At 44.3% G+C, this 26,843-nt stretch overlaps 1 protein-coding gene across 13 annotated transcripts in view; it reads left to right on the forward strand.

Annotated features, from left to right (window-relative positions):
- The window catches only part of Gramd1b (GRAM domain containing 1B), a 237,336-nt gene that overhangs the window by 101,968 nt on the left and 108,525 nt on the right, over positions 1-26,843 (forward strand). For 11 of the 13 annotated variants that reach the window (XM_047515673.1, XM_047515686.1, XM_047515674.1 and 8 more), the window contains one exon: positions 9,917-9,994. In XM_047515673.1, coding sequence (XP_047371629.1) covers positions 9,917-9,994 — 78 coding nt within the window. The remainder of the gene's footprint in view (positions 1-9,916; positions 9,995-26,843) is intronic. The other 2 variants (XM_047515676.1, XM_047515685.1) reach the window with 1 other exon arrangement.

The raw sequence follows: 26,843 nt of genomic DNA on the forward strand, positions 1-26,843 counted from the left end.
TTTACATAGGGTAATGTTGTTTGATTCATTCTGTAATTTCTTACATTTTAACAGATAAGAGGACAGGGATGTGGAGTGGGCTTACAGACAGTGCTTCGAGTTACTCAGAAAACAAGCGGCAGAGCCAGAACTTAAATCCTGGGTTTGATTTGAAAACTTCGACATCAGTGCAGTCCAATAAAGCTCTCCGTGATGACTAAAATGGTCTGTCTGTATGGTCCAGTGTGGAAGCCACTTGTTACCTGTGGATACTGAGAATGAAACCACGGCTATTAAAGAATTAGGTTTCTAATTAATTTAAATTATATATAGCTACATGTGGCTACTGACCACTGTGTTGAGCAGCTCAGCTCTCTGCAGTGTTTAGGAGTTATTAGCATCTCCATCATAATTAAAGACTTGGGTGTGGATACAATCACCCAAGGAGATGTATTATGGTGGATTTTAACCTCTTATTTGTTCCAGGCATATTTGAGAATGAGGAAAGCTATAAACGTCTCTCATGAATGGACAAGATTTTTTCAAAGTGCCTTGTTAACAATTTCACAGGTCCCTGAAACTTAGTGTCCCTGTTATAAAGCAGGAAGAAAGTCCAGTGGCATGTTACCTCCTTGAGAACAGAGACCTTGGTTGCTTTTTTTTTTTTCAGTCTTCTATATCCATTGTCTAGATTCTAGAATAATGTCTAGTACATAGTTGGTGCTTCATAATTTACTAAGGGCATGACTGAATGAATCCTGGGGAACACTTTAGTTAGAAGAGCTACGAAACTCCCTAAAAAGAGAAGACGACCGCAGAAGTAGGAAGATTGAAGACCCAGGAGAGGGTGGTGTAACAGAAGGCAAGTGGGTAGAGTTCCAAGCTTGGGAATAATTATCAATGTTTGACCTGCCTGGATCGTCTGAAAGGTTAGGATTTAGTAATTGTCTTTGGCTTTGTCAGTACTGAGGTCCCCCAAATAAACATATAAATAAATGCACATCCCTGGACAGGTTCAGATACTGACACAGTAAATTTAGGGAGGGGCCAAGTCATCTGCACAGCAAAGCTCCCAAGTTTATTATGTTTTGACCAAAGTATAGCAGTTGCCAAGCAGCATATATTTCAATGGCCATAAAGTGAAGGGGAAATAAAGGGGTTGAGGGGGAACTTTAAAAGTCAGATGTGAGCATGTTTAGAGGGGAAGGAACTGTTAATGAGAGGAGTGTGTGTGAATCATAGTGAGACAGGAAACCATTTACCTGGGTTCTGAATCCATAACTCTTGCCTAGCTACCCTCCTTTCTGCCTGCTCCCAGGGGGATCCATTGAGCAGAAGCAGCCCTCCTAACCAGGAGGTTAGGAGACAGGTTATTGGCTTTCACCCAGAGAACGCTTTTCCTCAGTAGTAGTGTTTGAGAGTCAGGAGGAATGTTGTGTAAGAAGTTGGCAGTCCTTAGCAGTGCCCCAGTCACATCTGTTTACTTATTTTCTATTATTAGACTTTCCCATACTCACTTGCCAGATGACAAACAGAAACGATTCTGTATTCTCTACCTGCCTTCTATTCCCCCTGCCTCTTTCCTACCTAAACTGAAATTGCAAACACCAGAGTTATCTAACACGTGGGAATAATTTGGCATGAACACACGGTCGTGTTTTCCGTGATATTGTGGCTTTACTTTTCAGGTCAGTGTCTCTCAACGTTTTTACCATGAAGGTTCTCTGCCCCATTGGATGTTTCAACATATTTATCTATCTGCCAAACTAACTGTGAATATAAAACACAATGGATCTTCACCACCTAGTAAGGACCATATACTGCCCCACATACTTTCTGTCCATGAGTTCTACCATTTTGGATCCTTGCTTCAGTCTTTAAGGCATGCCTGGTTACCCACATCTCACACCGAGAAGAGTTAAATCGCTTGCCTGGTCTTCCACTGCTAAGTGGAAGAGTCAGGACTAGAACTTGCATCTCCCTGACTACAAATCCTGAACTCCAATACTGCGATTGCATTACTTGTAACTTAATCCTCATTTCAGTTCTATAAATTGAGGATTAAGTTGTGGGTAATCACAATAAATCATTTTTTGAGGAATTAGGCTAAGAGAGGATAACCCAGTTGGCCAATGGTATAGGCCAATTAAACACAAAGCAGGGGCAAAGCCACGCTTGTCTGTCTCCACACTGTCCTGACTACATCCACTGCCTCAATTTATTTCCTCTTATTACTAATCAAAGACATCTATAATGCCCCTTGGAGGCTTCTCTCTCTCTTTCTTTCATACCTGGGATTGAACCCAGGGACATTTAAATACTGAGCCACATCCCAGCCCTTTTTTTTCCCCCAAGTGCTGTGGATTGAACCCAGGGCCTTGTGCTTTGCAGGGCAAGCACTCTACCAACTGAGCTATATCCCCAGCCCTAACCTCAGCCCTTTTTATTTTTTATTTTGAGGCAGGGTCTTGCTAAGTTGCTTAGGGCCTCTCTAAGTTGCTAAGACTGGCTTTGAACTTGACAATCCTCCTGCCCCAGCCTCTCCAGTGGCTGGAATATGGGTGTGTGCACTTTGAGCCTTTTCAAGCTTCCAATTAGCATGAGATAATTGGTGCTAGATGGCAGAGTGCAGCCAAAAACAAATAACAGCCGTACATTAGCCTATGCGGCCGTAGCGTGGGTAAATGTATAGCTTCTGGAATACTGAAGGGCAGCTTGCACACGCCTATGACTGCTAAGTTCACCTGAATCTCAACCCCTCTTCTGACTTAAGAGGCCTTGGGTCTTGCCTGGGAGAGAAAGAGCTGATTCTACTTAGGAAATGCTTGTTCAGAAAGGTAGCCAGATTCTGTCTTCCTAGCCATCAAACTATGCCTTCCAGAGGCCACCAGGACATCTCCTTGGTGGCTTGTGAGTTCTTCATGTATCCTGGGTCGGGGGAAGGAGAAAGGGAGATAAGTGGAATCATGAGAATTTGCCCAGCCTGCATTGCAGGGTTCCTGGTCATAGCCTAGTGAATTCCTGCCTTCTGGAACGTGCTTTGGCTCAAGTTGTCATGGATTTTTCCCAACCCTTTCCAGTGTGGCTGATACTAAAGTGACCTTCTAGGATAAGCTCCTGCACTTGCATACTGGTTAAACCAGGATTCTGCTTCAACTGGTTTCTGTCTGGAGTGTTCTGGAATTGTCAGAAGAGCTTCCCCACCTCATTTAGTAACACAAGCTAATGTTTTAGAATTTAATTTATGCAGTGATTTTTTTTTTTAAATCTGAAGCTTGAATTCACAACAGAAGGGATTTAAGCCATCCCAGTGCCTTGTCTAACTGTCTTGGAGGGAATGGCAAACAGATGCTTATACAAATTCCCTTGGTTTCAGCATTAAGCCATCTTTCACCATCTTGTGCCCAGGCAGTCATTCCAAAAATCCTTGTTTAGAGCTTCTTTTTCAGGCTAACAGACATTTTCATCTGTTAGTGCCATCTGCTGGACCTTTTCCAAGTTTTTTCTGACTTCTTTAAGTCAGACTAGACACCAAGGACTTGACTAACCTGGGGTGGATGGGGACATGGTCCTTGCTGTTGTGGCCTTTCTCCTTCCTCTGTAAACATCCTAGTGTAATGGTTGCTTTGTTTTGGCCTTGAATTCATTAGGGTGCAGTGTGAGTTGCTCAGGGTCCAAGTGGCCTGAATCATTTGAAAGCATTCATGTAAAAGGGTATACCAGTTAGTTTCACAACACTATAACAAAATACTTGAGGAATTTAAGTTATAAAGGGAATAGGTTCGTTTTGGTTTATGGTCCTAGAGTTTCCAGTCCAAGATTGGGTGGTCGCACTGCTTCGAACCTCTGGTGAGGGCGATATATCATGACAAGAACGTGTGGCACAACAAACTGCTCACCTCAGAGGAAAACATAGGAAGAGGTTCTGCCACCATTTTGAGGCAAATCCACAATGACCTAAGGACCTCCCAATACCCCTTCCCCACCAAAAGTTCCCACCATCTCCCAGTGATGCTACCCTGAGGACTTTTGGGGAACACTTACCTAAACCATTGCATTCTACTCCTGGCACCCAAATGTTCAAGTCCATCTCACAATGCAAAATACATTTATTTAATTCTCAAGAGCCCCAAAGAACTAACTATTCTGAATCTCTGGAAATTCTGCTCAACAATATTATTTCATGGGATTGAGTTGGAGAAGTAGTTGACATTATTTAAGATTAAGATTATTATAAAACAAACTCAAAATATGAGAGGGGAGCAGACCAAACCCCTCTTAGGACACTAAAGTAGGAAAGATGGCACCATGGATTTGCCTGCAGTTCTTACAGCCCATTGTTCACCAATGTTCCCGGAAACTCCAGTTGGTGTTCACCACCCGCACCTTGTCCCTTTCTGGTGTTGCTGCCTCCCAGTATGCAGTGCATACCTGTGCCTCCTAGATGGGGTGGGGGCGAGCTGTCCCCTGCTAGGGGTGCCAGGTCATAGTCATCTTTACCTTCCCACTCTCACAATGCTTGGTGCATGGAAAGTAGTGAAGCCAGAATTAAGGACAGGTAGTTAGTGTAGAAATAGGAAATCGGGTCAATTCGAGGAAATGAAGCCATGAAGCCATCTGCCTTTGGAAGTTGGAGACTGCCCCTGGGAGAATGGAATGTCAAGGATCTCCAGAGCCCATTGATTACCAAATTTACCTGCCTTTATCAAGGACTGCAAGCAAGGAGCTGCTAATTAATGCCCCCTGGGCCCTTGCCTGCCTGAATCACATTGGCCATCCCCCTGCCCATGGCTTCTCACTTAATGCAAAACCAGGCCTAGTCACATAGGCAGGAAGGAGAGAGAGATAAGGGGGGAGAAAACTGGAGAACAAAAGAGACTTTAACCTATAAAAGATGTAGGGTGCGTTCCCTTTTTGGGACTTTAGAACATCAGCTATGGCCCCCTTCTTCCTGCAGGGAGAAGTCTGTATTATTACCTTTAAATAAAACCTGCTTAAAATGCTTACCTTGGCGTGCTTCTCTAGTGTTCAATCTTCGACATTAGAAGGAGCAGAACTCGTCACCGGTAAACGGCGGTATCAGTAGTAAGTGGAGCCCAACAACAATGCTTTCTCTTTCTCTTTTCTATCTGTCTGAATGGATCCAGTTTCAAGTGTCAGTGCAAAAACTTGTTAAACATTTTTCTCTTACTGACCATAGAAGGAATGACTGTATTCTGTGGTCTCAAAGCCTTTCATAGCTACTTGTGAATGTTACCATTTTCTCTTTTTACAAGTAGTTATACTGAACCTGGCCTTCCAGATTGCAGACACCTTGAACAGGTGTCTTGTTCCTTGTTAGGATCCTTGTTAGATTCATGTCTTCACGTCTCTCTCTTTTTTCTCCTATAACCCATGAAACAATGCCTTGCCCATGGTAATGACTGCTAGCGTTATGCATCAGTTAATATACTGCTCTCCATGCTTCATGTTTGTTCTTAAAACCTCACAACAGCCTTACAAGGAAAGAGCTCTCATGACATCTCTCTCCATTTGATAGGTAAGGAAAGTGATGTTGAATAAATTGCTCAGGATCATGTAATTAGGAGTGGAGCTTGCATTCAATTCCAGGCTGCGCATAATCCAGATTCTAGACTCTTAACCACTGCCTCAATACTGCCTCCTGTTGGCGTAAGTGCATTGAGGGCATTCTATAAATACTTGCAGGTTGGTATTTCTTAATTACCTGGAACCAATAAATAGTTTGAACGCAACTCAGTGTCGTCTAAATCTCCTCCAACTGAACTTTTTTTTTTTTTTTTAAATCACATAAGGGAGTTTAGTAAGCAAACGGAATGTCTCCCTGCAGGGTAAGAGAGAAAATGAGAGGAAAAGAAAGGGAAAGAGGAAAGGGCGCATGCAAGAAAGAGTGTGAAAAGCGAGGAGGAGAAAGTAAGCAAGTGTGTAGGAGAGAAAAGCAAGAGAAAAGATGGTGGGGTAGCTACCGTGAAGCAGTTGAATTCTGCTGGGCAACAGGGGACCAATAATGGAGAAGGATACTTGCAAGCTGACTGATGAACCAATATCTAGCTAGGATGTTCACAGACTGACAGTAGTTGGGAGGCAGGGAAAATGGCTGCACCGGAAAGGGCGGGGAGAGCAGCTTGGTATTACATTCCCCCATTTCTGTTTTTATAAGAAAATCTTTTGTTCTCCAGTTCTTTCCCACCTTATCTCTCCTTCCTGCCTAAGTGATTAGGGCTGGTTTTGCAGGTGAGATGTAAAAAGTCCATTCTCCCAGGGGAAGTCTTCAACCTCCAAACTTCCAGAGGCATCCAACTGAACTTTCTAAGTCAGAGGCCAGAATGGGCTCCTTAAGTTTGGCCCTGGTTCAGGTTCCTGATGCTCTGTATGGAACAGCCTGGTTGTGATTCTGGTTTGGAAGCTGACAGTGCCATCTAGTGGGATAACTTGGTAATATTGGCTCAGAATTCTTTTTCTGAAACCTTGGTAACATTGCCATTTAGGTTGGGAGCCTCCTTAACTAGCTTAAGGTTAAGATATGATTGTCAGTGGGAGGGCAGTGTGAGTAGAAAGAACCAGCCTATTCTAGCCCGAATGGGTCAAGGTCAATTGACCTCCTCCTTGAAGAGACTGTAAGGTTGATGGTCATTTGGGTTTGTTGAACCCCGTTGACTGTTGTAAATGGTGTAAAGCATGGGGCTTCAGGTACCCCTCTTCCTGCTTCCCCTCACATGGGCTGCCTGAAGTGTAGGCTACTACTCATCTCTGGAGGCTTGTCTGTGGAACTGTGTCCAATTTGGAATTTGCGTTCCAGCCATCTGTGGGTTGCCTACCACAGAATAACACTCATTGCAGATTGTATATAAGAGGATGCTTGACACACCCAATTGTCAATCCCAAGCAAGAAATCCTATGGGTCAGTAATATCACAGTGAGATTTTGTTATGAGGAGTTTTAATAGGTAAGTTTGTCACAGCTTGCACGGGAAAATGATGAATGGACACTCCACAGTGAAAAAGCAGTGAAAAAGCAATAAGAAAGCGCTCGGCAAAAAATAAAGAGAAAAGGATTGTGTAGGCACTTAGCTCTGCCATGCAGTTGGAGGCTTTGTCTAGGTGCTGTTCTGGTTTCTGGGGTGTGCGTGTATGAAAATTTTGATTTAATTTGCTTCCAAAATCATTTACTTCTTGCTGGAAGAACAGGACCTTAGAGTGTGCTTATAACTGTATAACCATAACCAAACAATTCATGTACTTCTTTGGTTGAGATGAAATACTTTAAGATTGTTCAGTTTGTGGTTTGCTGGGAATCTAGCCTAAGGAATGTATTCTAGAGATCATATCAGCAAACTTATTGCAATGGACAATTTTTTTTTTTTTTTAAATGGGGGATTGAAACCAGGGGAGGGGATTACCACTGAGCCACATCCCCAGCCCTTTTACTTTTTAGTTTGAGACAGGGTCTCACTAAGTGGCTTAGGACCTCCCTAATTTGCTGAGACTGGCCTCAAATTTGTGATCCTCCTGCCTCAAGCCTCTCAAATAGCTAGGATTACAGGCATGTGCCACCATGCTTGGCCTTATTGCAGTGAACAATTTATCAGAACAAAGGAATGATTTTGGCTATACTGTAGCCTGGGTTATAGTGACATTCATATTAATAAGATTTTTTTTTGTCTTCTTTGTATTTCTTCTTACTAGTTGTTTTCTTTTTTTCATTTTTTAAAATTTATTTTCATTGTAAACTTTTTAAGATTTATTTTTATTGTAAACTTTTAATTTATTTTTATTGTAAACTTTTTTTCATTTTGTTTTCTCTCATTCTCTTTTTTTTAAAAAAAATTAGATTGGATGACGAAGGAACTCGAAGACATTTAAAAAAAACCAACCCATGTTTATTATTAATTGTGATCTGTGTGTGAAATTTATGATTATGCAATTAAAATGATCTCAACTTAGAAAAATATAGATAAAACCCCCAAATCCCACAAAAATAGAATACCAAAAAAATTTTTAGGGTCACAAAAAAGAAAAGTAGACAAAAAGGGGAGAAAAAGAAAATAGGCATTCTGATACTGCCAGACAGACAATGAAAAATACAGACATTTGTGCTTTTTTGAAAAACTGGTAGTAAGAAGAATACCAGCATAGGATGATACTCATAAAATCAGTAATAATTTAGTGGATTTTTAGAAGGAACATTTTGTAGCCAGACTATTTTAGTCAGCTTTTTTGCTGCTATGACTAAATGATCTGACCAGCAGAGGAGGAAAGGTTTTTTTGAGGGATCATGGTTTCACAGGTCTTAGTCCATGGGAGGCTGGCTCCATTCCTAAGGGCTAGAGGTGAGGCAGAACAGCATGGCAGAACAGTCCAGCAGAGGGAAGCCTCTCACATCAGGAAGCAGAGACTCCACTCGCCAGATTCAGATATTTACCCCAAAGCCACTCCCCAGTTTCCACCCCCTCCAGCCACACCCTACCACTTCAGTTAATCCCTTCAGATTAACTGATTGGGTTAAGACTCTTACAAGCCAATCATTTCTCCTCAACCTTCCTGCATTGTCTCACGAGTGAGCTTTTGTGGGACATCTCACATCCAAACATAACACCAGGCACAGTGGTGTATAACTGTAATCACAACTACTCAAGAGGCTGAAGAAAGGTTATCACAAGTTCAAGGCTGACCTCCGCAATTTAGCGAGATCCTTGTCTCAAAATCAAAAGTAAAAAGGCCTGAGGACGTAGCCCAGTGGTAGAGTGCCCTGAGGTTCAATTCCTAGTACCTGGGGAAAAGAAAAAATTGTAGTAGGACTTTATTATTAATAAAATCTATTCAGAGCTGGGCTTGTCTGCCTTTTCCTGGGAAAGCCTCTTGGGCGGGCTTTGTGGGCTCCTGAAGTCTTTCTTCTACTTAACTTTCTCAACTATGCCTCTACTCCTCAGCTCTGACATTGTAGCTTGAAGGAAATCAAGGAGATTGCGTAAATGTCAAGTGCGACTGTGTGCCCATAAAGTGTCATTATGGACTTTGAGATTCTAATTTCACATCATGCTCAAGTGTCCTAAATATTCTTTTTTGGATTTCTTCCCCAATCTTTTAAAAATGCAAAAATCGTTCTTCGCTCACGGGCTATACGAAAACATGGCTCCAGATTTGGCTTGCGGACTGTCGTTTTCGAATCCTGGTCAGATGCCTGGAGTAGTTAATAATTGTTAATTGAGAAAAAAAAATTCTGAGTCTATCCATTATATAGATGGTGTCATGAGGTGTCTGAACAGATTTTTCTTTCTCTGGAAGAAAACAAAGGGCAGTTTATTCCGCATCACCTTAAAGATGGAGTCTTAACAGAGTTCTGACCTTGAACTTGGGCAGTCCTCATCTCACCTGCAGGCCTGGGAGGAGTGGAGGGATTCCACCTTTTATTCCTTCTTTTGTTACCTCACTCTCCTCAGCCCTCCCTAGAGGCGGAAACGCAGACCAGGCGACCCAGCCCCCTCTGTAAAGTCTTTTGCCTTCCTTACATTGCCTTCCTCCACACCCTGCTAGGCCCCTCCCTCCTCAATTCTTACCAGTTCCTTGGGAACCTCAGCTGGGATGAAGAAGAATGGAATCAGTAACCTATCAGAGAGGGATTAAGAGGGCCAGGTACGAAGCCCTGGATGTGCACATGCAGCTAGAGAATAACAGGGCCAAGGTCAGGTCCTTCCTCTTAAGGTTTGGGCAGCAGACAGTCCTCAGGTGTCTTGGACGGGGATTTACCAGGTTTGTGTCACTCCTCACACCCTTCCTGATGGTACACTCTGTGCATGGGGGAACTCGTAACTCTCAGTTTTGTAACCCCTTTTCTTTCTCTAGCTGAGGTCTAAGTGACCTCCCCCAGGGTTGAGAAAGAAGCTGAGTGTTAACGGTCCATATCCTGTGTCTTCCCCCAGCAGCCAGCAGAGCAGCCAGCAGAGCAGCCACGATGACGATTCGAGCAGGTTCCTGAGCCCTCGAGTGCGGGAAGAAAGGTGAGACCCAGGGGACGGGAGGTGGGTAGAAACCGGGAGGCAATACTTTTGAGTAAGATCCTGCTTTGACAGTGGGTGAGGACTTTGGGACATGGAAGAACCAGGGGAGAGTGCCAGAGCTCTGTGCTACAGTGGAAAGACAAGCTGTTCACCCGAGAAATGAGGGCGAAACACCAAGGGGAGATGTCAACCTGTGGCAAACCAAACATGGCGGCAAGAAAGACTGGGTACAGTGTGGACGGTGCTGCGGGAGGAGGGGATTTTGTGCTGAGGAAGCCGCATGTCTTGGGGTGGTGTGCGTGTTGTGTCCAGGGGCAGCACCATACCAGCCCGTTTGGCTTGGAATGCATTGCATGTGGTTGAGGTTAATGATGGAGAATGAGGTTGGATATGTAGGCTGCAGGGAGAATATGGAGGCTCCTAAATGCTCAGCAGAGGATTCCAGATACAACTAGCTGTGTGCTCAGGATTAAGAGGACCAGCTAGCATGATTTGTGCAATGCTATGAGTGGTAGACAGAAGGGGGTTTGTGGTAGCAAGTTAAACTTCTTTGTCCAAAGAAAGTCGATATATGTGTTTGGTGCTGGGGATTGAACCCGGGACCCTGAGCATGCTGGGTAAGTGCTTTGCTGCCAAGTCTACCACCATACTGATGTTGATTTAAAGGAGGTCTCTGCTAGCTTTCCACAGGGTCTCTGTTTTTGATCTAGCTTTGTTGAAAAAACTCAAGGTGCTTTTGGCACATTTATCAAACTTAAATAAAGCTTAAGGAAATTTAACTAAAATTAAGATTGAATATGATTTCGAATAGAACAGTGGCTTCTACTGGGAACAATGGGAAGCCAAAGAGGTAGTTTTTAAAAAAAGGAAATGTGATATTGTCTACTAGAAGAGATTCATTTCTTTAGGGTAAGGTTGCCATAAGGAGCCTGTTTGATAGGATTTCTTTGTGTTTGTGGGGTACTGGGAATTAAACTCAGGACTTGGCACATACTAGGCAAGTGCTACACCACTGAGCTATTTCCTCAGCCCTCTATTATGATTTCAAATAGACCCTGTCTTAGTAAGTTGTTCAAGCTGGTCTTGAACTTGTGATCCCCTTGTCTCATTCTCCCAAATAGCTGGCATGATAGATGTGTACCATTATATCCTACTCTTTGAGAGGATTTCATGTGAAAAAGAACATTGGGGTTTTATTTACTAGCCAAATATAAGCCAATAATAGGACAGGACACTGAAAGTTTTAAAATTCATTAGCAGACACATCATACACAGATTAAAAAAGAGAGAGAAAGAAAAGAGATCTCACTGGTAGTGTATATGAATTTGATCATATCTGGTATATTAGGACCAGTTCTTTGGAAATGGATTTAGGGTCCAGAAGAGAACAATCCATGTCCTCATGGGAGCTGGTTGAAGGAAAGGGGTTGGCCTGGAATAGTGAAGATTGAAGGTGACTCTTTAAATATCTGAAAGCACAAGAAACTAGTGTGAAGTTAAAGTGAGAAGAGTTTCCGCTCAGGTTAACCATTTCCATGGTTAGAGCTGATCAGTGGAATAGACCATGCATGCAAAGTAATGCACTCCCCCTCTACAGAAGATTGAAGCCAAAGCCAGGCGGTGTGTCAATGGACCTCTAATCCTTACCTCTAGTTTATAGAATCTTGTGAGTTCCGCCCTAGTTCTCAATTTTATGCCCATTATTAACCAAAATGAACGGCTCAGTTCATTGGTTTGAACAGTATATATGGAAACATGGCTCCCCACCCCCAAGGGGCAAAGACTAATTATTATCAAAATGCTTACTCACTTGTGATCTGAGAGCAGTTTGCTCTGTCCCCAGAGCAAAGTCTCTTTGAGACTTTCTGGATTTCAACAACTGTACACTTAAATTGAGAAGGAACTGCAGAGGTCCCCAGTACAACTTCCTTCCCTGTGCTTCATGCCAGTGAACTCTTGAGAGTGTACTGTCCATTTCGGACTGGTGCCCTGGGTCAACTCCTCACCTCACTTCTCTTTCTTTCTTTTTTTTTAAATTAATTTTTAAAATTTATTTTGATTCATTGTACACAAATGGGGTACAACTGTTGTTTCTCTGGTTGTACACGAAGTAGAGTCGCACCATTTGTGTAATCATACATGTACATAGGGTGATGTTTGTCTCATTGATACTCAGGTGTTGAAGTATAACGCCAGAAAAGCACGCCAAGGCAAGCGTAGAGTAGAAAGTAAGAAGCTTTATTAAAGAAAAGTAAAAGCAGACTTTTCCCTTCCCGGGTGGAAGAAGGGGTCCCAAAGGCGGAATCCATTGGATTGAGCAAATCTTATCCTTTTCATAGGTTTTTAATCTCCTGTTCTTTTCCCCTTATCTCTTTCCTTCCTGCCTACCTGATTAGGCCCGGTTTTGCATAAAGTGAGAAGCGATGGGCAGGGGGAGGGCCAAGGTGATTCAGGCAGGTAAGGGCCCAGGGGGCATTAATTAGCATCTTCTTGCCTGCAGTCCTTGATAAGGGCAGGTAAATTTGGTAATCAATGGGCTCGGGTGATCCTTGACATTCTATTCTCCCAGGGCAGTCTCCAACTTCCAGAGGCAGATGACTTTCATGGCCCCCATTTCCTCCATCTGATCCGATCCCCTATTTCTACACTAACTACCTGTCCCCAATTCTGGCTTCATCATCCTATTATTTTTCCCTCCTCCCACCCCTCTTTTCCTCTATACAATCCATTCTTCCTCCATTTCTGCTCCCCCCCCCACCCATTATGTATCATCATCTGCTTATCAGAGAGATCATTCGGCCTTTGGTTTTTTGGGATTGGTTTATCTCACTTAGCATGATATTCTTTATCTTTTTTCCTTCTTTCATTCTTCCTTCCCTCCCTCCCTTCCTCCCTCCCTTCCTTCCTTCCCTTTCTTCCCTTTCTTTCTTGAACCCAAGGACACTTTACCATTCAGCTACATTCCCAGTACTTTTTTTTTTTTATTCTGAGGCAGAGTTTTACTAAATTGAAGAGACTGGCCTCAAACTTGCCATCCTCCTGCCTCAGCCTTTGGAATTGCTGGGATTATGGGCGGGGCGTACTCAGCATTTCCTATTAATTCTGTCGGGTGAGGCATTACCGGGAGAGACAGTTAAGTGCTGAATGCGCATACTCTCATCCACTTTCGTCTGCCTCCTATTGTGGGACATGACTGCTAACTAGAGAGCTATGTGTTTGACCCAGGCAGGAGACTGGAAGCAAACCCCGGATCAGCAGGCTTTGCTTTATTCTGCAGCGAAGTCAACGGATCAGGCATGGGAGGGCTCATATTCCGGGAATGGGGATGGCTCCCCAGGTTACAGAAGGAGTCTGGGTTTCATACTTTCATTGAAGATTGCGGACATGCAGTTTGGACAGTCAGGGACCTAGTTGTGCAGGTTAAAATTTTAACTCCGGAAGGCTGTTGTAAAAGTTTGAAACTCATTTTTATCTGGGGAGATAGGAGTCAAGATCCCGAGGGATGACTATTCAAATCTTGTCCCTTGCTTTTCTTTCTCTGGGATTCCTTGTTTCCCAGAGTTTGCTGTGCCCCCATTGAGGACTAATTTGCAATGGGGACAGGTCAAAGTCCACAGCCCAGCATTCAGTATCCCCCCCTTCAGGGTCCATTGTTATTGCGGAAGGAGCCACACCGCCCCTCCATCTTTCTTGGGGAGCTGTCTCGTAGGAATATTATTTTCCATAACCCTTAACTCTGCCTGTGACTGGCTCTTTGGGACTCTACATTGATATAAATTGTACTCTAGCTCCTTCTCTGACTATTCACTCCGACAAAAAAATTTCTTTCATCTAAACCATTTTCTGGAAAAGTCTTCTGGATTTCTTTCCTGGCCCTTCCTTCCCATCTCCAGCCTGCTTAGTCCCCCACACTCTTCATGGTGGGTGTGGATGTTTTGCATCAGCTGGCTCCAGGCAGTATGAGGAAGAGCAGGTGGTGAGAACTGTGCTTCCCGTGGTGCTCCCTGTGGACACTGTCCACCTCAGAAACTCCGGACTGGTTTGTGTTCACTCTGGCCTCTCTGAGTTTAAATCTTTTCTCTTCTCAGCCAGTGGGTTTCTTGTGGAGAGAACAAATTCCTAGAGCTCCATTGTCACCAGCCTCAGCACCCAGTTCTTTCTTTAATGTAATTCTACCCAATTTAGAGTTCTCTGGGGCATTGGGGAAGTTGCTCTGTGATGTCCCAGCCTGGAGCGAATGGTGATAACCTGACTCCTGGGGAGATTTTCTGCAGTGGATGGGATCTGGCTCAGGCTCCTGACCTGGGCCTCTTTGACAGATAGCACTTCCTTTCATTAGTGACAGCATTTTCCACATTTCTGAGACCTTCCTGTGATCTTCTCATTTATTTGCCACTCCCCTGGGGGGCAGGAGGAGCAAATATTATCCAAGGTGGATATTATGGACCCTTTTCTGCTGCTGCTTCTCATACACCAAACCACGTGATCAATTACTTGATGAAAGGTCATTTCATAGAGCAGGCAAAAAATTAACATTGATTTCTTATGCTTTAAAGATCAAAAATTGCAGTCTTCGATATAAGATGTGCTTTGAGCTGGTGTAATAAAGCATTGATTTTTTCATTTTCTTGTCTTTGCATTGGGTTCAGGATAGCTACAATATTTAGAGACAAACAACTACCCTACTACAGTCACGAATTGCTTAACCATGGGCTGGTTGTTAGGTGATTTCCTCCTTGTGTGAACTGAAGGGTTATGGAGAATAATATTTCTATAAGACAGATCCCCAGGAAAATGGAGGATTCGCGTGGCTGGGGAGGTGGGAGGGGAAATTGGCCAAACATGAAACCTCTCCCAGGGCATTCCTGGTAACAATGGGCCCTAAAGGAAAGGGGCAGAAATGGAATATCAGGCCGTGAACCTTGACCTTCCCCATGTCTACTCATTGACAATGGGCAAGATTTGAGTACTCATCCCTCGGGGTCTGGTTTTAACCTGTTCAATTAGTCCCTGATGGTCAAAACTGCACATGCACAGTTAACGATGATTACATCATCCTCACTGCACCCTATAAAACCAGAATCCCCTCTGTAACTGAGGGCCATTTTCACACCTGGAAAGTGGACCTGAATGGCATGCCCGAGTCCGCGGAGGAATAAAGGCTTCTCAGAATCTGTGTAGGTCTGCTTCCCATCATTTTGCACTTACATGAACATCATAGAGTGCACTTGAACTAAGATGATGGCAATGTTCCTAGGCTGTAGGTCTTTTTTTTTAAAACTAGGGATTGGACCCAGTGCGGCATAAATGCTAGGCAAGTGTTCTGCCACTGAGCAACATCCGCAGTCCTTTATATATTTTATAGTACTGGGGACTGAATCTAGGGGTGCTTTACCACTGAGCTACATCCCCAGCTCTTTTTATTTATTTTTTTTATTTTGAGACAGGATCTTACCTAAGTGACTGAGGCTGGCCTCAAACTTGTGATTCTCCTGTCTCTGCCTCCTGGAGGTAGGATTACAGGCCACCATGCCTGACTTAGGCTATATAGTTTTTTTCCCTGCTCTTTCAGTTTTAAATTAATCTTCAGTCTCCATTATATAATCTTATGGGAGCCAAACATAGCACATGACTATACTTGCTGGCAGCAGGTGGAATGCTTCAATGTGGACAAACTTAAGGACTTCGTAGAGTTTTTTTTTCCCCCTCATTCACATCCATCTTCTGTCCTGAAGGCAGAGAACCCTCTTTGGAGCCATGAGGGAGTAGGGGAGAGCAGTTCAGTATGTGCATGCACAGTGGAATATAGAGCTCTAATCCATTTTCATGCTTCATGGTGAAGCCTGGGGCAAAGGAAAACACTAGCTCCCGGGTTCAACCCAAGCTGGACCAATTAAGGTTTCTCAAGGATTCATTTCCCAGTGACAGAAACTTCTGAACAAAGGAGGACTGTAGAAAAAAGGAGCCGTTTTACTAAGGAGCTTTTGTGTACACCAGGTTAGTTCCAACATGATGTGTTCTCAGTTAGCTGGGAAGCCTTCAAGTAGTAGAAAGGTGAGCCCCAGATGGGGGTGGGGATGTGCATGTGAATCCAAAGGCAGGGCCACAGCTCCTGCCCCTGGGCCCAGAGCACAAATCCACATACCCATTTCTGCATACAGGCATGTGTGCCACAAACCTTCACGATACAGGATACAGAGGAGCTCGCTAGAGCCCACCCTGTGAAGTGAGTGGAAACTTGCTAGCTGCTGATGGGCAGGCACTGCCGTATTGACAAGAGCAAATGCCTCACAGAGTTCTTTTGAGTACCTTCTTTGTTTCTTATTAACTGTGCATCTTAATTTTATTTATTCATTTATTTACTTATTGCAGCACTGGAGACTGAACCCAGGGTTTCGCCTGTGCTCAGCAAGCATTCTACTGAATTTCCTCCGCATCTCTAACTGTGCACTTTTTAAAAGCAATTTACTTTGTTTTATTCAAACTCAGTTTCATCATTTGTAAAAGTCTGTTGTCCATCACGTCTTCGTGTAAAGAATAAATTAAGTCAGGCGTGGTGGCGCACGCCTATAATCCCAGTGGCTCAGGAGGCTGAGGCAGGAGGATCACAGGTCAAAGTCAGCCTCAGTAACTTAGCAAGGCCCTAAACAACTCATTGAGACCCTGTCTCTAAATAAAATACAAAACAGGGCTGGGGTTGTGGCTCAGTGGCTGAATGCCCCTGAGTTCAATCCCCGTACCCCACCTCCAAAAAAAAAAAAAAATGTAAAAATTTTTAAAAACTTAAAAAACATGTAAAGTGCCTGGCACTTAGTAGTTGCTTAATAAGTGGTAACTACTGGTACTCTTGGCTATCACGAGATTCGGCTCCATTTCTTAGCGGATCTATCCTCTTCTGTTCCCAAGAAAGCACAGAGAGAAAATAGGTGGAATATTCTGCACTTGCAAATGTCAAGTAGACATTGGACTAAGGTGTGGTATTTTCCCTCAAGAGCTTTTCTGTCTTATGGTGAGATACACATGCAAACAAATAAGTATAATACAATGTAGTAATTGACACAGAATTATTTATAAGGTAATAAAACTAAAGAATTTGTTTACTAAATGCTTACGATGTGCCAAACCCTGTGTAATGAATTTTACATACATTTTCTTTGTTTATTGGTGCATTATAATATAGATTATAGTGGGATTCATTGTCATCCTTTCAACAAGATTATCAAGCAGATGCTCTTGTCTCCATATTGGAGTTTAGAAGGCTGTGGCTCCATGAAGTTAAGAAACCCGCCCAAGACTAACATAGCTAATGTGCTTGGGGTGAGGGTGGTGCGGGGTGCTGGGTGGGAGGAGGGGTATCCAGAAAGACTCTGCAGGGCGATGCTTCAGCTGAGAGCTCCAAAATGAGTAGGAGTGTCACAGGGACAGCATTCCCAGGCGAGGGAACAGGATGTACATAAGCACGGGGGCGTGAGAAAGCAGGGCGTGTTCTAGCCGCAGACACTTAGGTATGGCGCGGCTTCATGTCCTGGGAGTGGGGAGCTGGTGAGTGGCCAGAAAGGAGTTTTGACTAGGTAGGCAGGTGCTCGATCATGGCCTGTCCTTGATAATGCCATGTCCTTATTGATGATAGGGAACCAATGAGAGATCATGAGAGAGGGCGTACCCAGGTGTTTTAGTCCTTTCAGGACACAGTGACAGAATACCAGGCACAGGTGGCTTATAAACAATAAAAAATTATTTCTTATACTGCTGGAGGCTGGGAAGTCCAAGGTTAAGGTGGTGGCAGATTCAGCGTCTGATGAAGGCCTCCTGTTTTCTTCAAAGATAGCCATCTTCTCTTTATGTCCTCATGGCAAAAAGAGCGACTCTGGTCTCTTTGGTTTCTTCTAGGGGCATTAATTCCAGTTACAAGGACTCCACCCTCATGACCTCATGACCCCCAAATGCCCCATCTCCTAATCCCATTACATTGGAAGTTAGAATTGCACCATGAATTTGGTGAGAGGGTGGGCTAATATCCAGTCTATAGCACCAGCTCACTCCCAGATATTTTTGTGAGAAAAATCCCATTGGTTTCAGTGGGGGAGATGAATTTTAGGGACAAATACTGAAAGCAAATAGATGAAGTGGAAACTGGTCCGAGTTGACTCATCTACTTTCTTGTTTAATACATGTTTATTGAGCACCTACTATATGTTATTCACCCTGTAGGCATTGGGGTACATCTGTGAACAGGAAATCAACTGTCTCCTCCATGGTGCTTGCCATCTCATGGAGATTGACAATAAACAAATAAGAAGGCATCTATTAATAATAAATGCTATCAAGAAAATGAAGGAGGGTGATTGAGTGTTGCAAGTACTGGGGTGGGTGGGGAAGGCTTATTGCTGTGGCTACATCCTCACTGAGACCAGAGGAGCATGTCTTGAATTATGGTAGTGAGAACAGAAAAGGAGGAACCAATCAAAGACCTGGGAGGTAGATTTGACAGGACAGACATCCAGGTTGGGGAGGTCATCCAGGAGGAACTTAGGATTTCTAACTTAGGCAAAAACAGTAACAACAACAGAGCAACCCAGTCTGCAGGATTGGTGCCTGCCTAGATTGTGACTATGGCTCCACCACATGCTGTGTGATCTCGCGACAGTCAGTTGACTTCTCTGTGCCTCATTTTCTCATCCTTAAAATGGGTATAATAATAGTCCATACCTCACAAGGTTATTGAGAGAGCGGCATGTGTTGTGTGTGTAATGGTTAGAATAATAATAAGGTCTGTTCTTGGCTAGTTTTATGTGCTTGGATTTTTATCATTATTAAAATTTTCAGCAAAGGAGGATGAATTTGAAAGCCAGGGTGGCTGTGAGTTTGATTTAGACATGTAAACCACCCATGGCGCATGCAAATGGAGAGAAACATCAGGTTGCTGGCTGCCCTCTGATGCTCAGGAGACAGATCTGCAAGTAAGTACCTGTCTAGGTCTGCAGGTGTAGCTCAGGGGCAGGCGGCTTGCCTAGCCTGCTCCAGGTCCTGGGTTTGATCCCCAGCACTGCAAAGAAACAGATCAAAAGGTGTATTTAGGAGATAAGATGTCCAGGACTTGTGGCCTGTGGGGCTGGGAGAGAGGATCCAAGTCCTAGGATTCCTGCTTTCTCAGCTGAGTAGTGTCACTTATTGAAAGGTAATGAAGAAAGGTTTCAGTGGGGACCAGAAAGGATAGATCCAGATCACGGGAAAAGGATCACCCTGGAATAGGAGATAAGAATGGGTGTGCATACAGGTGAGTTCATAGTGCTGTGCTGGCAGGTGAGGTTGAGGACTGCAGGGTCTACTTTCCCTGTGTAACAGGAGTGAGATCATCTCTCCAGATCAGGGAAGGTGGAATGGAAGTAGTCTGAAGGTTGGTTATAACTAATTTATTTCTGGTTACATCTTTTCTGTGACCACCTAAAGAGACATCCACATCTGACTGTCTTCTTGGAACCTACCCTCGTTCCTTGTGGTTGGGGTGGAATGGCATGCCGTATTTAATGGGAATGGTGGTAGGCTGGGGTTAATTTGGTTGTGGCTGTCACCATGCCATGTAGCTCTTTGATTTCCTCACCTGTTTCCCCTGTAGCTGAGAAGACCCTGAGGAAAGAAAGTATTGCCCTTGTATCTGGCACAGAGGAAGCAATTGGGTGTGGGACTTTTGAATGGACAAATGGAGGATCCACAGTAGTGGTGCCTGAGGTCAGAGCGAGCTCAGGAGCCGAAGTCGGGCATGAGCCTGCCACCTCAGGTCCTCCAACTCAGGTCTGGCCACTGGAATACATGGCTTCCTAGTATAGGCAGACAGATGTGTTCTCAATTCTACCTGTTCTAGCCCAGAAATGGTCCCAAATAGCATATTTCGAGAGCACTCTAGCTCCATCAACCTGCCTGACCACTGAATTCCCGGTGGCCCCACGTTCACTCAGGTGAGCCCTCCCTCATCATGAGGAAGAAGCCAAGTAGCAAACCCGCTGGGAGCAGTGCCTGCTATTCCCCCCTCCTCCAGCTCCAGCAGCTGACATCACATGCGGGTACAGCTCCATCCTCCCTGTCTGTGGATAGAGGAAGAGCAGAAGCTTGCCAAGTGCCCAGAGCGCTGCCAGATGTGGAAAGATGGAGAAGGGATCTGCTTGGAACTGTGACTCAGATCCAAGGCAGAGGGGATCCTGGTAGCACGGAGCACCAGGCTCTCCCACTTGGGACCCTCCACCTGCCCACATTTCGTATGGGACGGCAGGGCAGGGAGAGCTCATGTGCAGGAGCCAACTGAGCACAGCTGGAAAAGCTTCAGAGACAGTGAGTCCATGCAACTCCAGAGTGAGCCCCCAGCCCTTGAGGTCCCTGGTGCCATGTTGCCGGCCCTCCCTTGAGCCCAACATGGTGCAGAATCTGCACTCCGAGACCGTCTCGTGCAGCACAGCCGTCAAGCAGGCTTGTCACTACCACGTCTCCTCCCTGAGGAAGAAGCTGACCTTTCTGCGAGTCAAGTAGGTGGCAGAGGGTCCTGGAGATTAGAATGGGGATGGCCTGGGGCTCTTCACCGAGGCAAGAGTATTTGGGGCTTGGCTTCCTTGTTTGGAGGTATTGTCGATCTCTGCTAAGTGACAGGTGCCTAAGAGGGAGACTGAAGGGAAAGGTTGAGGGGAAGTTGGATGGACTATTGATTGGGAGATTTAGACTGTGTGAGGCTGTGTGCCCTTCTAGAAGGTGACTTAGTTCACTGGGTCCTTCCTCTTCTTTCATGGTAAATGACTTCAGTAGAGAACTTGGACCCCAGAAAACAGTGCTATAGTGAATGGTGTCTTCTACCTGGAATGGGTCTTTGGGAGCATGGATATTCTTTCCATTAATAGGGGACTAAGAATGGAGTCTTTAGGATTGTTGAGTTGGTGCAGTCACCTCTTAAATTCCCTTTTTCTTGGAACTTGGAACAGGCTGCTGTGGAGAGGTGAGCATAAGCTGGGTATGGGACACTTTGTCCTAAGGTGGCCCCGATACCTGGCAGAATTGTACTGCTGTGGCTTCTTGCTATATGTGCTGTTCCTTGGCCTTGGTGACAAGCAGAGAGGGGAGGGTTCCTGGAGGAGGAACAGGTTCTAGCCCCTGGGACCAGAGTTAAATCTGAAGCTGGCAGACATTTGAGAGAGAGGGACATGCAAACTTATGGGAAGGTTTTTGTTTGTTTGTTTTGGGCGGGGTGTATGTGAAGAGAAGCAGCAGAAAGACAAAGGAAAGATGGACAAATGAAGAGAAGGGAAAAGGAAGAAGAAAGGTAGTAAGAGGCTATGTGAATTTCAAAGGCCGGTCAGGGCTGGAGGCAGAAGGTGGCTTGATCTGATTCTTTGCCTCTACTCTGTCATGCACACACAAGAGGCACAGGCATAGATGCCCAGGATCCTGTAGCCATCAATTGACCAGCGTTCTCTCCCCAGGAAATCTCGGGGCAGAAGTTCTAAGGGTCCTGAGCAGAAACTAAGTACCTTCTCTGCTTAGATGACATTTCAGGTACTGGCTGCAGGTCTGTGCCTCACACACGGTGGAACTCAACACAATGGCAGACAAGGAGATTCTCTGATCCTGTGATAAGGTACTGGTGTGGAAATCAGGAATTCTTTGATGACTGAAAAACCCGAATTTAAATTCTTTCTTTCCCACTTACTAGTTATGGTGTTTCTGCAAAATCATTTTATCCTCTCAGTATCTATTTCCTTTCTGAAAAATGGAGATAATAACACCTACTTTGTAAAAGTTATGGTGATCAAAAAGAGATAAAGTAGGAAAAGCACCTACACTGTGACTGGCACATGGTAAGTGCTCAATAAACTCTAGCTTTTATTATTGGCAGCAAATGGTAGACTTGGGGTAAGCCCGTTAGGCACCCGGAAGGTGTTTTGAGATAGAACTGAGAGGTCTAAGAACCTAGTTAAGGTGGGCCACAAACAAGCCCAGTAGTGTCATTTGCCTTCTAAGTTGCCAGGGGAAGCCAATCACATAAACTCTGGTTCTTGCTCTTCTGGTGAGTGACATCTGCCTTTGGAGCGGGAGAGGAGCCCAGAGGAGTGGGCTTGTGGATGAGCTTTCCCATCCCCTGAAGGCAAGAGGGATGCTGCATGGAGCGTGGGTCTGGGGCTGCTCAGCTCCATCTCAGCAGAGGCTCATTTTGATCAAATACTGCAGTAGTCGTGACCCTTGGTAAATAACTCCAAAAGGGACTCCAGAGGTCTTTGTTCTTCAAGCCCCAGGAAGAATAGCATTATGGCATAGTTCAGAGAGTGAGGTGGAGAGGAGACCTGAGTTCTGTCTCCTGTGTTAGTGATTCCCAGCCAAATCTCTGCAGCCTGAGTTTCCTCATTTCAGAGTGGACATTGTCTCAGGCTGCCTCTTACCACCCATAGGTAAAAGGTCCCAGGAGGGTTTCTCTTCCTCACTTATATCACTATCCTGGTACATTTTTATCTTAGCACTAATCACATGTTGCAATTGTATTTTTTTGCTGACTTGATCATTGTTTAATTTAGTAGTCCTTAAATTTCATGAGAGCAGGGGTTGGTTTGTTTTATTTAGTGTCTGCTCGGTGCTTAGCACAGTACCTGGCGCATAACAGGTACTCAAATAAATATTTGTTGAATGAGTCAATGAATCAGTGAACAACCATCTAAGGCATTTTGCAAACTCTGACACTCTATGATCATGGGATTCTGTGGATGGCCCAGGTGGAGGACTAAAGGTTAGTCCTTATGCATCTATTAATCTTTGGACTTTGCATGGCCATGGAGGTGATTTGATTTGTGACCACCTGTCACGTGTTCCCCTTTTTCATCCACATGCTTAGGGAACACATGGTCTTGTTTAAAACAGCACGTACAGCTTTTGAATAATAGAGAGCAAAACCTTTTCTTTGGCCTAAGCTCTGACTTTTGAGGCAGGGCAGAGAAGCACGTGGGTGCTCCTGTCCTCCCCTCCCTCCCGTGTTCCCAGCTCCTCTCTGCAGTCCTGGCTGCTTCTGTTGCTGTCAGCAGAACTGTCTGCAGGTGTAACCATCACCTGCTCTGTGTTTCTCCTACCCCAGCATTTCTTCTTTTCTGCCTGAGAAAGGGGGTTGTTAATTATAGCTCAGAAAACTACTCTCTGCTGACGCCACAGTTGGGATTTAGGTTTGGACAACTGGCAGGGTGGATGGTAAATTTCATTCTCCAGCTTTCCTCCTTCCTGCTGGGAGAAATCCCATCTTCCTACCAGCCATGGTGAAGAAGGAGTGTGAGTGGGTGGTAAACTGGGTACTCAAGGCAGCAAATCCAACTCAGGCTTCCCCCTCTGGGCTGTGTTCTTACTCTAAGACTGAGATGAAATCAGGGGACGGAACCCCTGAATTCTCTTCTTAGCCACTCACTGATCAGTAATAGCTCAAAGCAGCTCTTAGCGGATATTAGTCCTTGCTCACTGACCTAGGTATTGAAGTTGTTGTACCAGAAGATGATGCTGCAGCTTGGTCGCAAAGCCCTATCCAGTATGTGCCATTTATATACGCACATATATATAGGTATCTATATGTATATATGTAGTGTGTATATAGTAAATATTTTGTATAAGATTGGATGAAGTAGGAAGAAAAAAAAATAAATATAAATAAAATGTAAGTGATACATTTTTAATGCATGGCCATGAGTGAGTGTTCATGTCCCCTCAATAATGAGCAACCTGCTTGGGAGATTAGTCCTAAGGTGGCGGTACTCGGCCTTCCAATGTGTTTGAGAATCGCAGGCAGACCTTATCCAATATGCAGCCTTCTGGGTCTCATGTAGACTTGGGTAGGTCTAGGGATTTGGAGTTCACACCTATCCCACATGCTTCTGATGCAAGTCGACTAAGATTTGAGAAACAGGCCTTTAGGCTGAAGCCTCCTGTGATCTCACTTCGTAACATTGAGCATATAACTTAACAGGGCAAGGATAGGAAAGGGCCTTTTTTCAGCTAGGTTGGGCATACAGCTTCTGTTTTTCCTTATCTGTCTTGTGTATAGCCTGCAGCAAGGAGAATGTGGTTGGGGTAAGGGAGTGTAATGGATATAACCATTCTCTCTTACCTGTCACCAGCTTTCCAGGTTACTTCTTATCTTCAGCCATGTTAGTCATAAGCATTTAACTGCTGGGCTTTCTATTTCTCTCTTTTGGGCTTTCTGCTTCTCTCTTTGCCACTTCTCCTCAGTCTGAAGGTGAAATTTCCTCAATGAACTGGACAGAAGCCCATTGCAATCCTGGTTCAGAATGGTGGCTGGGACAAGGGGCCGAGAGGGTAAAGGATTTTTGTGAGAACATCCCCTTGCCACCCACCGCCCACACATGTGCACAAACACAAAAGCTCCTTTGTGTGCCATCCTTTATATGACCATAATGGGTGAGTTAATAAATTGAATTCACAGATGGACTTTTAAAATTACCTAGTTTATTGGCTGACTTTTGAAACTTCATGGCACATATGCTGAAGGGAATGGTTTCACCTGCTAGACTTTTATCCCTCTAGAAGTAACACAAATCTATTACCTGTGCCTTTTCTGGGCATTTTAAATGGCAGGTGGATTCTCATCTGACTGAGAGCTGTCCTTGTGAATAAGGGTATAGACCACATATCTATAGCAGGAATTGCAGGGGTCAAATGTTCTGTGCTCCCTCTTAATCCGTTAATTTCTTCCTTGATACCTCCATTCAGTGACTCTGCTTCTCTGTGAACAACTTCCATAATGAGGAATTTGTTAAGGAAATTAACTTGCAAGCAAACTGATAATTATAGGGAACCCTCACCGATGCCCTCACACAAACAGTACTTCCAAGACTGCAGAATGTCTGCACGCTTAGTTATGGGAACGATATTTAAGGTCCGAGGTATTTGTTGTTAATAACAACAGTAGCTGCTATTTCAAGGGTCATGTGCTCAGCACCATGCTTTCCATATGCGACATTATTTAATCACAGTAGCAATCTTACAAAGGAAATTATTATGATACTCATTTTCAAAATGAGGGTCAGATTGTCCACTGTCACAGAGCTGTGGCTCAACTCCAGCTCAGGTTCTTCCTAGAGGCAGTATGACTTTCCCTCAAAGAAGGGAGAGGTGGGGCTGGGGATATAGCTCAGTTGGTAGAGTGCTTGCCTTGCAAGCACAAGGCCCTGGGTTCAATCCCCAGCACCGCAAAAAAAAAGAAGGGAGAGGTGACTCTTAGGACACTTGGCATCAGTACAGAACTTGCTTTTCCTTGAGTGTGGTGAATCTGGGATTTGAACTTCAGATGTGGAGATGTGTAAGCAAGTCTATTAATGAAGATTATCCCTTAGAAAGCTGCAGAACCAGACCAAACAAGAAAGCGATTGACAAGGAGCGAATGATTCTGAATGGTCTTTTAAAAGGACATTTTCTGTACCCCGTTGATTTTGAGAAGTGCCTCAGGATTTTAACCAACAGGTTGTTCGTAGGAAGTTCCTGTGTCTCTCTGGTTCCACAACATCTCTTTTGGATGCTTGCTTTCAGTTTTACCATCATGTCTGTGTGGCAGAACAGAACTATTGTGGCTCTTACCTCTCTGCAGGTACCAACTGAAGCTCTGATGGGCATTTGTCTGAGCCCTTCTTTTCTTCTTTCTTCACTGGGATCACCAGCACTCCTGGCAACTTACCAAACCTTCTCTAATAGGAGTCCCAAGCCTGGTTCTTTCTGCAGTCGGGGATCTGTGACCACAGTCTGTCTACCTTATGCTACTTTTCTCTTAGCCTCAGCAGTAATCATTAGAGGGTCTCCAAGTTGCCTGGGCCTAGTGATAATCTGGCATTCTGACAACCCCCACATCTTCCAGCCTAACTCTTCTCCCAACACCTCCTTCCCCAGGCTGCAGGGGAGTGGTTTGGTGGAACAATAGAAACATGTGCGTCTCCCATTTCCCCTGTACCCTAAAGAAGGCTCTCGCAATGTTATTGAGCCCTTCATTCTTTTCCCTTCCTGATTACTCCCGCTCAGCTAATCTTGTGACTTTCCATAAACTCTCACCTGGAACCCACACGTGCTAGGCTCTGAAGTTCTCTATAGCCCTGCTGTGAACATTAGTACAGGCATAGGAGTAAACCTCCAGGGCAACCATTGCCAACTGCCTTATGCATTTATGATCTCTTCCCTTTTTGAAGCATTTGCGCAACTCTCATTTGAACACACAGTGCAGGGACCAGCTGCAGGCTGGAGGTGGTGTGATTGTGCCTGGAGATGGTAGGTAAGGCAAGGAGTTGCATAACTAGTGCTAGCTTTGCACAGGCACCAAGTGCAGATAGCTTGGAGAATTGGGGGACTCAAGTGGCACCCATTGTTCCAATCCCCTAGGCACCCTTCAGAGTAATTATAAAGACATTAGTTTAGTCAACATTTAATGAATGTGTGTACTAAGTGTCAGTTGCTGTGCTCTCATTTAAATTTCACCATTTTTCTATGACATAGTGTTAGAGATTGAGCAGTGCTAACCTGAATCCCTAAAATCCAAAATGCTTCAAAATTTGAAACTGTTTGAGTGCCAACATGATGAACCACGTGGAAAATCCCATACTTGACCTCATATGATGGGTCAAAGTCAAAATGCTGATGCACTAAAAATTCTGTATAAAATTATACTCTGGCTATGTTTATAAGAATATGAAACACAAATGAATTTTCTGTTTAAACTTGGGTCCCATCACCAAGGTATCTTATTATGTATGTGCAAATATTTAAAAAACCCAAAATCCAAAATGGTTTTTTTCCAAGCATTTTGTATAAGGAATATGCAGCCTATATTTTGACATTCGTT

Source organism: Sciurus carolinensis, chromosome 11 (genome assembly GCF_902686445.1).
Source record: "Sciurus carolinensis chromosome 11, mSciCar1.2, whole genome shotgun sequence".
NCBI classification, from domain to species: Eukaryota; Metazoa; Chordata; class Mammalia; order Rodentia; family Sciuridae; genus Sciurus; species Sciurus carolinensis.